The 16,374-nt window shown below is 37.9% G+C and overlaps 2 protein-coding genes across 2 annotated transcripts; both read left to right on the top strand.

The window, feature by feature from the left end:
- Positions 1-214: 214 nt before the first annotated feature.
- Positions 215-826, top strand: LOC114163489. The gene has a single exon (XM_028047799.1). It carries the CDS (start codon positions 215-217, stop codon positions 824-826), a length of 612 nt encoding a protein of 203 aa, XP_027903600.1.
- Positions 827-13,868: 13,042 nt separating this feature from the next.
- On the top strand, positions 13,869-16,004 carry LOC114163043 (the record flags this gene model as incomplete). The annotated part of the gene is made up of 2 exons (XM_028047091.1): positions 13,869-15,155; positions 15,210-16,004. Coding segments are annotated over exons 1-2 (2,082 nt in total), but the record flags the coding sequence as incomplete, so codon positions are not given.
- Between the last annotated feature and the right edge of the window lie 370 nt (positions 16,005-16,374).

The raw sequence follows: 16,374 nt of genomic DNA, 5'->3' as shown, positions 1-16,374 counted from the left end.
CCAAAATGATGGTACCAGAGGAGGAGGAAGACATGGCAGAGGTAGAGGCAGGAAACCCTATGATAAAAGGAAGGTTCAGTGTTATATGTGTGATAAGTTTGGCCATTATTCCTATGAATGTTGGCACAACAGTTCAAGCAAAAAGAACAAGAAAGGTGATGAAGCACATCTTGCCTAAGACGAGAGCGATAGTGAATCTGATCATGTGCTGTTAATGGTCACAATAATTAGTGGAGAAGACGAGTCTTGCTGGTATTTGGACACGGGGTGTTCCAACCACATGACAGAGAGGAGAGAATGGCTGATAGATCTTGATCCAAGCGTGAGAAGCAGCGTCAAATTTGCGGACAACAGCACAATAACAACAGAAGGAGTTGGCAAAGTAATGATCACTCGAAAAGATGGTAAAACTGCTTACATGAGTGATCTATTGTATGTTCTTAACATGAAAAATAATCTATTAAGTTTGGGACAATTACTGGAGAAGGGTTATACTGTGTCAATGCAGCAAAATCACATAGAGGTGTATGATGGACAACAAAGGTTGATTCTTAGAGCTCCAATGTCACGAAATAGAACTTTTAAGATCAACATGAATGCAACAGTTATCCAGTGTCTAGCATCAGTGAATGTTGAAGAGGAAGGATGGCTTTGGCACTACAGATTTGGGCACCCAAACTTCAAAAGTTTGGGTCAATTAAGCAGCAAGAAGTTAGTAAGTGGAATACCACTGATTCATGTTCCTGATAAAACTTGTGAAGGTTGCATTGTTGGTAAACAAACGCGAAAGGAGTTTAAGAAGTGTGCACCAAAGAGATCAAAATAGCCACTTGACATTGTGTACTCGGATGTGTGTGGTCCTTTTGATACACTCTGACTTGGAGGCAATAGGTATTTTTTTATCTTTGTGGATGAATGGACTAGAAAAATGTGGCTCTATTTGTTGAAAGAAAAGTAAAAGGTGTTTGCAAATTTTGTGAAGTTTTTTGCATCAGTAGAAAGACAATCTGGTCTGAGATTAAAAGTGTTCAGAACTGATGGAGGAGGTGAATTTAATTCAAAAGAAGTCATGGAATTTTGTGAATCAAAGGGGATACATCATGAAGTGATAACACCTTACACCCCTCAACACAATGGGGTTGCTGAGAGGAGAAACAGGATGCTACTTGATATGTGTAGATGTATGATAAAAGGAAAGGGGCTACCACACTATTTCTAGGGAGAGGCAATCTCTACAGCTGCCTATGTACTAAATAGGTGTCCTATTAAAGCCTTAACAGATTGTACCCCTTAAGAAGCTTGGATAGGAGAAAAACCTGTTGTTCACCACCTTAGAATTTTTGGATCAGTTTGCTATATGCACATACCAACTGAGAAACATAAGAATCTTGAAGATAGAAGTGAGGCCCTTATACTGGTTGGATATCACTCAACCGGTGCCAACAAACTGTATAATCCAGAGAAGAAGCAAATTGTGATAAGTAGAGATGTAGTTGATGATAAGGCTACAAAGTGGAATTGGGAGCCTATGACAGTAACTATTGAGAAAAGCCACATCCCGTGTCTGCTTGAAGACAAAGTTGCTGCCACAATCAGCACCAACAGTGGAAATGACACCAACAGAAGGTCACAGAGGGTGAGATTTCCTTCCACTAGACTAACGGATCATGAAGTTATGGCTTATTGTGAAATTAGAGATGACGAAGAACTCGTGCATCTGGCATTCCTGGCTCATCCAGAACCACTAATGTGGGAGCAAGCTGTTGACATAACAAAATGGAAGGAGGCCATGCTTGAAGAACTAAAGTCCATAGAGAAGAACAAGACTTGGGAATTAGTAGACTTGCCTCATCATAAACATCCAATTGATGTTAAGTGGGTATTCAAAACCAAGTTTAAACCAGATGGGAGCATAGCAAAACATAAGGCCCGGCTGGTGGCAAAAGGTTTTCTGTAGAAACCAAGAATTGATTTCACGGATGTCTTTGCACCAGTTGCAAGGCTTGAAACAATAAGGCTTGTGATAGCTGTTACAAGTTGGAAAGGTTGGGAAATAAGTCAGCTTGATGTCAAATCAGCTTTCTTAAATGGACCCCTAGAGGAGGAGGTTTATGTGAGGCAGCCACCAGGATTCGAAAGGAAGGGAGAAGAACATAAGGTGTTCATACTGCATAAAGCCTTATATGGCTTAAAACAGGCCTCACGTGCCAGGAACAAATGCATTGATGCATTTCTACTGCACATTGGATTCAGTAAATGTACAATTGAATATGGAGTATATGTGAAAGTTATCTCACCCAATAATTTGTTATTGATTTGCCTATATGTTAATGATTTACTAGTAACAGGAGATTCACAACCTGAGATTGAGCTATTCAAACAGAAGATGAATTTAGAATTTGAAATGACTGATCTTGGGAGATTGAATTATTTTCTGGGTCTAGAATTCAAACACACTTCCAAGGAAATTCTGCTGCATCAGAGAAGGTATATCAGTGGAGTTCTGAGTAAATTCCACATGGCAGATTATAATTCGGTTCCTATACCAGTTATTGCTAATCTGAAATTGGGTGAAGCAACAGATGAAAGGTTGGTTGATGCAACTCTTTATAAACAGGTTGTAGGGTCTCTAAGATATGTTTGTAATAGCATACCAGATATTAGCTATAGGGTTAGTTTGGTTAGTTGTTTCATGAACAGCCTAAGGACATCACATTTAGCTGCAGCAAAACATATACTCATATACTTAAAGGGAACAACAGAACTTGGACTTTTCTTTCCGAGAAGAACAAGTCAGGATGAAGGAAATATGGAGGTCTGGACTGACTCAAACTGGTGTGGGGATAGAATAGATTGAAGGAGTACATTTAGGTATTTCTTTAGATACATGCATGCACCTATTTCGTGGTGCTCCAAGAAATAGAATGTTGTAGCCTTGTCCTCTTGTGAAGCAGAATATATTGCTTCTACTGAAATAGCCTGTCAATGTTTATGGCTTTCAGCACTCATTAAAGAGTTAAAACTTGAGTGCAGACAACCAATTCAGCTTTTAGTGAACAACAAATCTGCCCCCAGTCTGTCAAAAAATCCTGTTTGCCATGGAAGAAGTAAACATATAGAAACAAAGTTCCACTTCCTAAGAGATCAAATATGCCAAGGCATATTGGAGCTGGTGTACTGTCCTACAGAGGATCAAGTGGCTGATGTGTTTACAAAAGCTCTAAGGCAAAGTCGATTTGAAAAGCTAAGAGAGTTGTTGGGTTTGAAACTGATTAATATTTTGGATTAAGAGGGGTGTGTTGTTGTTGTAATTCAAAATATCACATAACTGTAATAACTGCATTGAGTTTGGCAGTTATTAGTTTCTGTTACGTTTCTGTTCTGTATAAAATACTTTGTACCCTCCACTTTCAATGCAATGAGAAATACATTCTAATTTCTCTGCTCTCTATCATTGTATGCATTATACTCTTCTCTCCATCTCTCTCTGCTAACACATAGTATAGTACAAAACCACAAAACTTAAAGAAAAACAGAATCAATGCTTTTGGCTTTGAAATACACAGATAAAGAACTCGAACCTCGAAAAACAATGTGACAACAACCAAATGTCGGCAGAGGAGGCGCTTCGCCTTACCGATTGAAGAATACCCATTCAAGTCAACGTCTTTTCGCTTTGGTCCTCTGCGCCACACAACAACCACCACCAAATGTTCTCCCTGACCCCAACGACAGACACAATACTATTCTCCCTAATCTTTTCCAAGTCTTCCATTTTCTTACTTCAATGGTGAAGACAACAAACCCCACAACAATGCCAAATGGCCACACAAACCTTTCTTTTTTTTGCTCGATGAACCCTATGTTCCTTTACCATTCCTTCTTCACACCACAAACACCTATGCTCCTCTATTATTTCTTCTTCTCACCACAGACAATACTTTCCATTTCCTTTGCTTTAAATTTAATTCACTCACAATGCACAACCATAAACCACACAATAGAAAGAGAAAGAAAAGGAAATACAAAAGGAGAAAGGCAAAAACGAAGAAGCGGGAGAGAAAAAAAAATCCAAACTTTCAAATTGTAAGAAACCGCACTGCACTTCCCAGTGGTTATTCGTCCAAGACAATTTTTTTATCTTCATCAAATGCAAGTCAGAAATACAAGCCACGTCACCTTGCCAATGCATGCAGTTCAATTAAAAAAACAAAAATGATATTTGAACAAATTTTTTTGACACGTTTTTTACACTACTAACGTGGCAAGGGAGTTTTTAATTTTTTCTTGCAAATGCTTTAATGAAACAATTCCTTACACGTGCGGGAGGATTGGTTTTCCAACGTGAAAGAGAGAAAGAGAGCGAAAGACAGAGAAAGTTTCGGAAGTGGTGGAGACAGGGAGAGAGAGAGAGAGAGAGAATGAGTGTTGCAAAGTTGTGGAAAGGAAGCACCATTGCAGGCAGCGAGAGAGAGAGAGAGAGAGAGAGAGAGAGAGAGAGAGAAGTGAAGCATTGCATCTGTGTGTGTGGGTTACCGGAGACAACGAGTATCGAAAGTTGTCGATGGCAACCATTTCATTGTCCCCACCGTACCATTCAACTGTTTTGTGAGTCCATTACACCTCTTTCCCCCTTGCGTATTCGTCGAAAGGTATTCCTCCCTCCAAAACCCTTATTTTGTTTGTTTAATTTTATGGAACAAAGTAGCCGAAAGTTGAACATGCAAAAGTTTATTTTTGATGACATTGAACATATAGGTTGAAAATTTTCATTTATTTAACCCAAAGGTTACATTTTTCGGTGCTAGAATGGATTACAAGAGTTGGAGAATGATTTAATTTGATTTTGAAAGTTTGACTCATTTGGCGATTAATATGAATCATTGTTGATGTTGACTCAATTTCGATGTGCGGTTGAGTAATTATGTAGGTTTTGACTCGGATATTTGTATGAGATAATGATGAAGGATTATCTTGTTTTCTTTTAGATTTATGAATATTGTGATGAGTTATTTAAGAAAACTCAAGGAAGAATCCCACTGGATGTAAGACCCGAGGAAATTAAATAATTATTTAATAAATGCAGGTAATGGAAATCTTTATGACATTAATTATTAGTCTTTCTAACGTGGAAAAGTACTAGCTCAAATAGTTGGGAATACTTAGTTGTGTTGAAAGGACTTGGGTTTGAGTCCTAGGTATGCCAAATTGTGTAATTAATCTAATTGCTTGTTGTTTTAGTAATATATTTTATCTTTGTCCGTGATATTAAATTCCTAAAGGTGTAAGGATTATCACGAAACATGAATTGGTTGAGCATTGACTTTATAATTGACTGGTTGTGTGTTTGAACCTTGTCATACGCGAAATAGCTTCCTTTTTGCTTAAATTCTTTTTGGCTAGGATGGGAAGGGTCAAAAACCCTAGCCATCAGAAAGTGGCAGTTGGGAAGGCTGAGGAAACCTTTTAGTAATGATAATTGATGGGTCATTAAGCCCTATTTTTGCATTAAAAAGTCGTTTAGGGAAATTAAAGAGAAATTATTGGAATAGTAATTGATAGTGAGAAGGAAGAATTGTGAGAGGTGCAGCCCTGGTTCATGTGAGTAGTGAGGGAGGATTGAGAGAGTTATCATACGTGCTTTTGGAAGAGTGAGAGCTGATTTTGGAGAAGCAAAGGAAGGCTTTTTGGCATCATAAGGCAAAGATTATAAGTTTATTTGGAGCAAGGATTACTAGGTAAGGGGAACTGCTCTTTTATGTATTATTCATGAATGAATTAATATGCCTTGCTATGAACCAATTGCATGAATTTTCCCCTGTTTACACTATTTTCCGTAAGTTCTGGGTTTTTTCCCAGAAATCGCCTGGCAGGCATGAGTGTGCCGCCAAGCGACACATCAGATTTGACCCAGTTTCTGGGTTCTACTATGAACCGCCTGGCGACAATAAACTACCGCCAAGCGGCGCGATGTTGTTCTGTACTATTTTTGTTGTGCTTTGGTGCATGAGTCATTACGACTTTTGGAATATGTTGGTGTATACCGTGTTTGATGATTAATAATGTAAATTGAATAATTAGATTGTATGATAAAGCTTCATAGCAAGGGTATGGGTGTAATCATTGAATTATGATAGGGGTTGAGCGAGATCAATAAGGAATTGATTACTAGCGTCTGATTGTTAATTATTCGTATCCATATATTTGCATTTTATTTTCTGGATGTGCGTATGGATTCGGCCTAGTGGTATGGTGAAACGGGGTTAGGGAAGCTTAGGGATTTTTTTCGCACAAAGGGAAAAACTGGGAAATTCCCAGAATCTGATACGCTGCCTGGCAGCGCATAATCTGCCGCCAAGCAATAGCTGGAACTTTTCCAGCTTAGTGTTCTAATGGTGCAGAAACCGAGAGTTGCGTAGGGGTCATTTTGATAAATTTAGGTGAATGAGAATATTAACCTTAAGCCTCGATAATTTGGAATACTATAATGAAAAGATTATGAAGGTGTGCTTATGGTAGTGGTATGTGCTTATGAAAGTGTGCTTATAGTATATTGAAAGCAGTGTGAAGATTAAGGGTAATGAAAGTTGTGGGCACTAGGAGAATGTGAGTTTTATTTGATTTGGTTTATAGATATTGGATAATCACGATTTGGTAGAATAAAGTCTCAATTATAGTTATGTAGATTCAATTGGAAGGTATTTGAGAGAAAGGTTTTGGGTACTATAACAGTGTTGTAGAAGCAGATTGTTTGATGATGAGTTCATAAGTTGATTGAGTCATTATGCAATGGTAGAGTATTTGGTAAATCATAGGTCTTGCATGGAGGAATTGTGGAATGTGAATTATAGGTACTTGGAACTATGTGGGGATGGTAGGGTATCAAGAATTTGACCTTGATTAACGAGTGTATATTTGGACTTTTGGAAGTACTTTAGATTGTAAGTTCAATCTATTTTGGGTGTTAAAACCAGTAGAGTCTCGCTACTGATACAGTGCCTAGCGACACATGCATGGCCACCAGGCGATTGGACCATTAGGGATCTCCCTAGAACGTGTGGCGCCTAGCGATAAGAAGGGATCCGCTGGGCGATAGACCCTAAGTTAATGGGTCTGGAAGCAGCTTGGCACCTGGCGACAATGGTGTCCCGCCAGGCGGTTTTGAGTAGTATTTTTTCCTGGCGGCACCTAGGCAACACTAGGCGATAGGGCTCAACCAAGAACTCTTTTTTTCTTTTGTTATCATGTTGTGATGTGAGACTTGGATTAGGAGATATTGTGCCATGAGCGGGTAGGTTCATGGGTAGTGGTGAACATGTGATGATATGAGTGGGGAGATTCATATCTTGATACTCTCGTGTAGGGATACGAGCGAGGAGGTTCATATGTTCTGTGCTCACACTTGAGAGATGCTGCGAGCGGGGAGGTTCGTAGTTGGTGGATCACGTGTATTAGACTACGGGCGAAGAGGTCCGTAGAGGCAGGACTATGAGTGGGGACGTTCGTAAAGGGACGACCACGAGCGGGTAAGTTCATGGGAGCATCATATATCCTGAATTCATGGTCAATTATTTATGTTAATTGAAGGTTGAAAAGCCTCGGGGTATTAAGGTCTTGGCCAAGAACTAACTAGAATAAAATAGTTGGGTGTATATTAATTTTATTAACTTATGTGTTAATTATTATGAGCTCACCCTTTTTGTTTATGTTTGGCGATGATTGTATGACTTATCACACGGAAGCAGATGATATTCCAGATGATGTTGTTGATATATAGTGACAGAGAGATGGATAGCTTGGGACCCTTTACTAGGGATTTATTTATGTTTGGTTTAAACTGGTGTTTGTTTTGGAACTTGTAATACATTTATGAATTGGTTTATTTAATTTTAAATGTGAGAAATAAATTTCAAATTTTCTCACGTTTGGGAATAATAAAATTAGGGTTAAGTATGTTTTTAGTCCCTCAACTTTGGTCTAAAATTGGAATTCGTCCCTGGTCGAAACATTGATAAATTTTGGTCCCTAAACTTTAAAAATGAATGAATATAGTCCTTTTAACCCAATTTTGTTAACTCTTTTCTAAGTTTCGAAAGCATTTCTCAATAATTATTGGAGTTGTTTACGCCGTTTGACACATTCTCGACTCAATATTTACTGAGATATGCGTTCAAAACGTAAAAAAAAAAGTTAACAAAAATTGGGTTAAAAGGACTATATTCATTCATTTTTAAACTTTAGGGACCAAAATTTATCAAAGTTTTAACCAGGGACGAATTCCAATTTTAAGTCAAAGTTCAGGGACTAAAAACATACTTAACCCATAAAATTATGACGTTTGATTTTCAATTATTATTTATTTATTTTAATTAAGTAATTTTCAATAGGGACGTTACACTGGACATTAAGATAGCAAGCTATCTAGATGTGAAGGTTCACTTCTAAGAGCTTAAAGGAAGGAGACAAATTGCATTAAAAAAAAGAACAAGGATGGAAACCCAAAACGTAAATGTAATAGAAATAAAGAAGAATAAAAGCAAAATGGAAGAGATAGATAGTAATTACTACAGAAGTGAAGCGCGCCACTCTTAGAGGGGGCATAGCCAAACCAAGCTCTAGAGATGAGTGATGTGGTGCGGCCACTTGCATAGGCAAGATAAGGCAAAGAGTTCTCCACTCCTTAAAGGAGGGCTAGCTCACGAAAATGAGGTTGAAACAAAGAGTGTTTTAATTCAAAATATTCTACCCTTTTACAATTAGTAGAGCTCCCCTTTAGATAGTCTTAGGGTCTCTAAGCAAAATACAAAAGATGTAAAAGGGACTAACTATAAAAGCAAGAAAAACCTAAATTCTAGAAGCATCTAAAAGCTAGCACAAAATGAAATGGTGGTGTGTCTTCCCATATGGATTCTCGGCCAAGTGAGGGAGAATGAGACAAAAGTGATCTCAAAATCATGTCAAAAGAGCATAAAGAACAAAAGAGACAAAAGGTACAATGTCTACTTTTGCTTTATACTTTTTGCTTTTGCTTTACTCTCTCATCCACATCATTCATGTTCCCCAATCACTATGCACCACCTATCATGCTCCCTTCTACTAAATTAACCTACAAAACAAATTAAACAAGGATTAGCATATTGACTTAAGTCACGTCAACTTTGGTCAATGAGTCAACCCTAGTCAAAGGTCAACAAGTCAACCAAAATTAAGTCAACTAAGTCAACTTAGAGAAATCACAAAATTAAGATGGAAAATAAAGAAAGAGACATAGAAGAAGGATCCTCCCCTCTAGTCATGCTTCTTGTAATTCTTCTTGGGGGAGTTTCAATTGGTCTTTGACCGGTCAATCCTTCATCAGATAAGACACAATCTTTGGGTGTTTCCGTGTTCGAATTCAACTTCATTTGATGATTTTCGATGAGTCATGACCATTTTTAGGTGTTTAATTTTGATGATAATCCATTTGTGTGTGTTTGGCTGCATTGAATTTGCAATTTAAGAAAATTTGGTTTTGGTGTAGTCCTTGGACTAAACCTAGCTAGTGGTAAAGGAGGATATAGTAAAGAGGGAAAAAGCACCAGATAGAAAAATCAACTAGAAATGCTGACATAGTAATACTAAAATGAAAAGGGTGATGAGAGGAAAGTAGTTGTGTATTATGGACATGGACTAAATGGATTCTTTAATAGTTTCATGTATGGTAAATCATATATGAAATATTTTACTCTTATCTAACTCTCTCTTAAACTATAACAGCTAAGATTTTGGGGTTCAACGTAAGTCCCTTTACAACAGTTAGAGGTCGAGACATACTTAGGGGAGTCAATTATACTTCTACAGTTGCCGACATTAGAGAGGAAACTCGACAACAATTGGTGCTTATTTATTCATATATTGGCCCATAACCTTTTCCTTCATTAATTTGGCAACCATTTGGTTATTTTTTATAATTGCGCGTACATTTTCTACTTTACTTAAATTGTAGGGTGGTTGTATCAATGTGAGGGGGCAGGTACAAATTATCAAAGAATGGTGTGCCAGATTGTAAATTTATTAGGTGATGAGAACACAACATAGTCTATTCTAGCAGTAAGTAGTTCACACCCCAACAATGTGCTAATTTTCTTATTCAAACATATGTTCAACAACTCAAGGCTAGTATTTGCTTCTTCTAATCAATATTTTTTATTAGCTTTTCATAATTTGTATCCATAACTGCACACATTTGAAGAAAATTCTAGAAGAATAAATCAAATATGTTTAAAAAGTATATTGTTTTTTTGCTTATGATTAATTTTTAGATTTTGTACAATAATGGCGCATGGAAAATGGCAATATTGGGGTTTGGTTAAATAGGCTGCACCCCTGGTAGAACATGCGTTGCAAGAATTTTAATTGATATGTACTTTTATTCAAATATTTTTATGATTGATGGCTTAATGCATTCATTTATATAGAGTATAAGATGCAAAGATGAGACATGTAAAAAAATTCTCTTACTTTGATTGATCATGCTACGTGGTGTCACATTATAGCCTTAAGTCTAATGTGTTTTATGGCTACAATGTGTATAATTATGACATGATACGGCTAAAATAAATTTTACTTAAATTTTCATACATTAAACTCAATACATTGAACTTAACTTTTCAATTCAAGGCATGAATGAACAAATTTCCTCTTTGCACATTAAATTTACCCTAGTATAAGTAGGCATACTTTGGCCATTGTACTTTTTGTTAGCTTCCCAATGTTCAAGATATTTCAGTACCATAATACCACAGTCAAATCTGAAAATGAAAACCAAATTAAGTAACATCAAGTATCACAAAACTCGTTGATGAGTTCAAATTTTTGCCCTCATTTAATATTTAAATTTGGGGATTTAATTGAATTTTCTGTGCTTAAAGATTGATTTAATTAGGATTTGTGATTATTGGATTTATTGAGTAAGTTTGGTAAAAGTGGCATAAAAATTGATTTTAGTTGCATAAAATATTATTGGATATTTTAACGTTTGTTAATGCAGCTGGAATTTATTTTTGGTCGATTAATAATGTGATTTTGAAATATTCAAAGTTACAAAATAAGTCCAAAATCAAGAAATTCTGAAAAAGAATAAATCAGGAGCTAAATGCACCCCCAGTTTTCATTTGCACACTCCTCCCTCAAGTGGACCACAAAAACCTGTTCTGCATCCCCAGTTTTCACTAAGTTGCACCCCTCCTACCACTTAAACTCCACTAAACCAGATCATGCCATGTGGCAATCCCCACCTCTTAAAATTAGCCAACCAGAACAAGCCACGTGTCATAATCCTACCCTCACCAAATTAACCAATCAGATTCTGCCACGTCATCATCTTCATCTCCCAAAACAGAAACCCTAATTTTCCCCAAACCCTAGCCGCCACCATCAACCTCCACGGCAGCCACCGCCGTTTCCGGCCACCACGATTCTGCAGCGACGCGTCATCACCACCACCACCGCGAACCATCCAGCGGTGCCACTCGCGGTCATCTTCTCCGCAGAGAGCCACCACGAACCCGCAACCACTGTCCTCGCCGGAAACTTCAACCTCCATCTCTGCACCTCGCGCATCTCTTCCTTCGCGAAACAGCGCCGACGGCCACCGCGCATCAGCCCCCGCGTCGCATCTCTTCGTTCGCGCCTCCGCAACACCACCGCGTCGCACTTCACATCGCAGCAGCGCAACGCCGGCAGTCGCGCCTCCACACTTTGGTCCTCCATTCGAGACAGCTTCATTTTCTCTGCAACTCGCCGCCGCACCACTGCACCACCATGGCCACCGCAGCTTCACCACCATCTTCGAACAGGAACCGCGTCGGAAGAGCTCGCCGGAGCAGCACCACGCCGGCAGCCGCGCCGTCACGAGGGAGGGAGAAGAGTGTGAGAGTGAAACCCTAATTCTGGAGAGAGACACTCTGCGCCACGTGTCAGGCTGCTATTGGACAGTCAAACTGGTCAACTGGTCAAACTCTGGTCAAACTCTGGTCAAACTGGTCAAACTCTGGTCAATTTTGTAAAAATGCTTAAATAAGAGGGGCAGAATTGGAAATTGGACAGAAATTGAGTTGCTAATTAATTAAATAAAAATGAAAGAATTTAGCAACTGACAGATAAAGCCCAAAGTCTAGTGGAAGCCTATATAAAGAGACTTAAGGGAGCAGAAGCGGAGAAACTGACAATTTTTACAGCTGACAGCTTAGACACTTAGAACTCTCTGGTTTTGGCACCACATCTCTCATTCTTTCTTTTATTTTCTTTCTTTCATATCATCATGTATTCCATCAAAGCCATGGAGGGCTAAGCTTTAAGGGTTGATTCCACTGTAATTTCTCAAATGGATTCTGAGGTTAGATGAATTTATATGTTTTGTTATTTTGATTATTGTTGTGGTTTTTGTTTATCTATGTCCTTTGCTTCTTAATCGAATAGAAAATAATGATTTTGAATCTACATGCATGCTAATCATATGAGTTAAAAGGTTTTTAAATTAAATTGAGACTTTACTTTGATTTTGTTTAGAAACTTTCATTTGATTAAATAAGTTTTTGCCAATAATTGAGACTTTAATTTGATTAGAGGTAATTACTTTAACTAAAATTAGTCAAGACTCTACTTTGATTAATTAAGTTTTCTATTTGGTAAAGAAACAAAGGAATAGACATGATTAGGCATAGTAAAATTAATTGAGACTGTACTTTGATTAAATTTACTATGGACAATCTAAACAATTCTCACTTTTAATTGAGACTGTACTTTGATTAAAAGTGAGGATGCCAACAAATTAATTGAGTCTTTACATTGATTGATTTGTAAATCAACAATAATAATTAATTTAACAATAATCTCTAGATAACCAATGAAGAATCTTATTTAGAAAAAGCAGTGGAATTGACCTATTTACTATTACTGTGTTTACAATCTTCCGTGTCATTTTCTTTGCATATCAAAATCCCCCTATTTTTATAGTTGCTAGTTTTAATTGCATTTTTAAGAATCAAATATTTGAGATCAATTCCGTATTCGTTGTGAGACGACTCAGGGTTATCTTAACCCTAACTATTTTCTTCACTACAAATTGGCAATACTGAAGTTGCTAAAGTAGTGGTAATTTGATCGCCTAACGACAGCGATATCAAATTTAGCGCCGTTGCCGGGGAATACGGTTAGTATTTCTTTTATTTTGATTCTGTTTTTATTTATTTTATTTTATTTTAATTTATTTTATTTTATTTTATTTTTTATTTTTTATTTATTTTACGCATATACGTTTAATATAGTTTGTTATTTTGTAGTCTCTAGTTTTCTTTCAATATATTCCAAGCAAATTTCTATTTTTGTTTTGATTAAGAATTTCTTTTAAGAAATTTTTTTGAGACTAGTTTGGAAAACTCTGTCTAGGAAAGACTTGGTATTTAAGTTGTCCACTGTGACGCACCTCTCTTTCCTGGGAGTAGACCCAACGACATCTTAACTCATTTCTTTCTTGAAATCTTTCTCCAAAACAAGAATAGGAAGAGAAAAAAAAAACAACACACAGGGAAACACTTTCAGGTGGACCTGCATAGTGCATGACTCGGGCCAATCCGGGTCAATTTTATCAACTTGATTCAGAACTTGAAAGGAACTTGCGTAAATCACGTAGGAGACTTGATCTCAGGTGTTCTACTGAAGGAGCACCATCATCATCTGAACCTACCACTGAAAGTGTACCACTAGAATCACCTCCGGTGATTAACATATCTTCTGATCCATCACCTGAACCAGAAATTCAAGAAGATAGAATGGAAGAAAGAACAATAAGAGAGTTGGCTTCACCGGATGCAGCAATTACACAAAACATGTGCATCCAATATCCAGATGGAGAATGTGAGCTCAAGTCTGGGTTAATCCATCTTTTACCCAAATTCCATGGATTAGCAGGAGAAGACCCATACCATCACTTGAAGGAATTTCATGTTGTTTGTTCATCCATGAGACCTACAACAGTGACAGAGGAACATATCAAGCTTAAGGCTTTTCCATTCTCAATGCAAGATGCCGCTAAGAATTGGTTATACTGCCTTCCGCCAGGATCCATCAATACCTGGGAGACTCTGAAAAGATTATTTCTGGAAAAGTTTTTTCCAGCATCTAGAGTTGCTGCTATTCGCAAAGATATTTATGGGATAAGGCAACAAGAAAGAGAAAGTCTTCACGAGTATTGGGAAAGATTCAAAAAGTTGTGTGCTTCCTGTCCTCATCACCAGATAAACGAGCATCTCCTCATTCAATACTTTTATGAGGGATTGAGTATCATGGATAGACAAATGATAGATGCTGCAAGTGGAGGGTCATTGATGGACAAAACGCCAACAAATGCAAGACAATTGATTGAAACTATGGCATCGAACCATCAACAATTTTCCACAAGGAGTAATTCTATAACTCTATTGAAGGGAACCCATGGAGTAGAAGCTTCATATGTTGCAGATCACAAGAAATTAGAAGGGAAGTTGGATGACTTAGCAGCCATGGTAAGGACCTTGACAGACTTACAGAAAAAGCCTATCCCTTCTACTTTATGTGGAATTTGTGCTTCTACGAATCATCCTACAGAGGCTTGTTTTATGTTAAAAGAGACAGGGACGTTAGACAATGAACAACCTCAGGCATATGCTGCAAACATCTATGGCAATAATAGACCACCTCGGCAGCAATACAACCATGATCTGTCCTCCAACAAGTACAACCCAGATTGGAAGGAATATCCCAGCCAGAAATGGGGGAATCAACAGCCTCAACACCAACAAGTCTATGTTCCACCTCAACAGAGGCAACAACCACAACCAACTGCAACCTCTGGTGATTCAAACATGGAGGCAATGATGAAAATGATGGCTAACATGATGAAGGGACAAATCAATGAGTTAAAACAGACGATGGAAGCAACCAATCAAAACTTGCAGAACCAGATTGGACAAATGGCAAATGAGTTAAATCAGATGAAGTCTCAGCAAGGCTCAAACAATTTGCCTGCACAAACTGTAATCAACCCGAGAAATGTAAGTGCTATTACTTTAAGATCGGGTAAGCAAATACAAGGTCTTGGGGATGCCCAAGAAGATGAAGATAAGGACAATGAAGTTGTACCTAATGATGAAAGAGGAAGATCAGATGAAGCAACACAAGCAACATCTGAGATGCCTGCACCCAGTGATAACTCCAGGTTGGTATCCCCTAATACTTCCTCTGAAAATCCTTCTCCTTATTCTCCTCCTCCTCCCTATCCAAACCGTTTGAAACCAAAAACTAAAAAGATGGAGGAGTTAGACAAAGAAATCCTGAATACCTTCAAGAAAGTGGAGATAAACATTCCTTTGTTGGATGCTGTGAGACAAATTCCTAAATACGCCAAGTTTCTCAAAGAATTATGTACACATAAAAGGCGTATTATGGACAAAGAGGTAGTGAACATGGGAAGAAATGTCTCTAGCTTAATTAAGAAGCCTGCAGTCAGAATGCCACAAAAGTGTAAGGATCCAGGTATGTTTTCTGTTCCCTGCATTATAGGAAGTACTAAGTTTGACAATGCTATGTTAGATTTAGGAGCTTCCATTAATGTAATGCCTTTATCTGTTTTTACTTCACTTCATCTTGGACCTCTTAAGTCTACTGGTGTGGTCATTCAGTTGGCCAACCGTAGCACAGTTAACCCTGCAGGTGTGCTAGAAGATGTGCTTGTCCGTGTGGACAAGTTAATTTTTCCTGCAGATTTCTATATCTTGGATATGAAGGATGATGAAGGAATGAGTTCAACCACAATCATCTTGGGAAGACCATTCATGATGACAGCACGTACCAAGATAGACGTGCATGCAGGATCCTTGACTATGGAGATAGGAGATGAGAAGGTGCAGTTCAACGTGCTAGAAGCCATGAAGCACCCAATTGAAGACCATTCCTTGTTTTGTATTGATTTATTGAGTAATGTAGTAAACAATTATGCTTTTGGACTTTTGGACACTTTATCTGGTTTTTCTTCTTCTTTGGATTTTTCTCTTTCGAATATTTCGGGTTCAATTTTAGACGAAAGAGAAAATTTTAAAACAGGTGATGTTGAGGACGTGGTGTCACTATTTGATACCTCTGTGGCGTCCAAGTATGATGCTGAGGTGGCTGAAATTACCTTAGGCAATAAAATGTTGTCATCTGTGGAACAGCCACCCACTTTGGAGTTGAAACCTTTACCATCTCATTTGAAATATGTTTATCTTGAGAGGGATAGGAAACTCCCTGTTATTATATCTGCCTTGCTTACTGACGAGCAGGAACAAAAGCTATTGCAGGTTATCAAAGATCACAAGC

The sequence above is a fragment of the Vigna unguiculata genome, chromosome 9 (assembly GCF_004118075.2).
Source record: "Vigna unguiculata cultivar IT97K-499-35 chromosome 9, ASM411807v1, whole genome shotgun sequence".
NCBI classification, from domain to species: domain Eukaryota; kingdom Viridiplantae; phylum Streptophyta; class Magnoliopsida; order Fabales; family Fabaceae; genus Vigna; species Vigna unguiculata.
Note: the sequence above shows the minus strand (reverse complement) of the source record. Positions and strands in the feature narration are given on the sequence as shown.

Excerpts from the sequence above, each read along its gene's own strand:
- LOC114163489 (XM_028047799.1), top strand. The coding sequence starts at position 215 with ATGGTCACAATAATTAGTGGAGAAGACGAGTCTTGCTGGTATTTGGAC.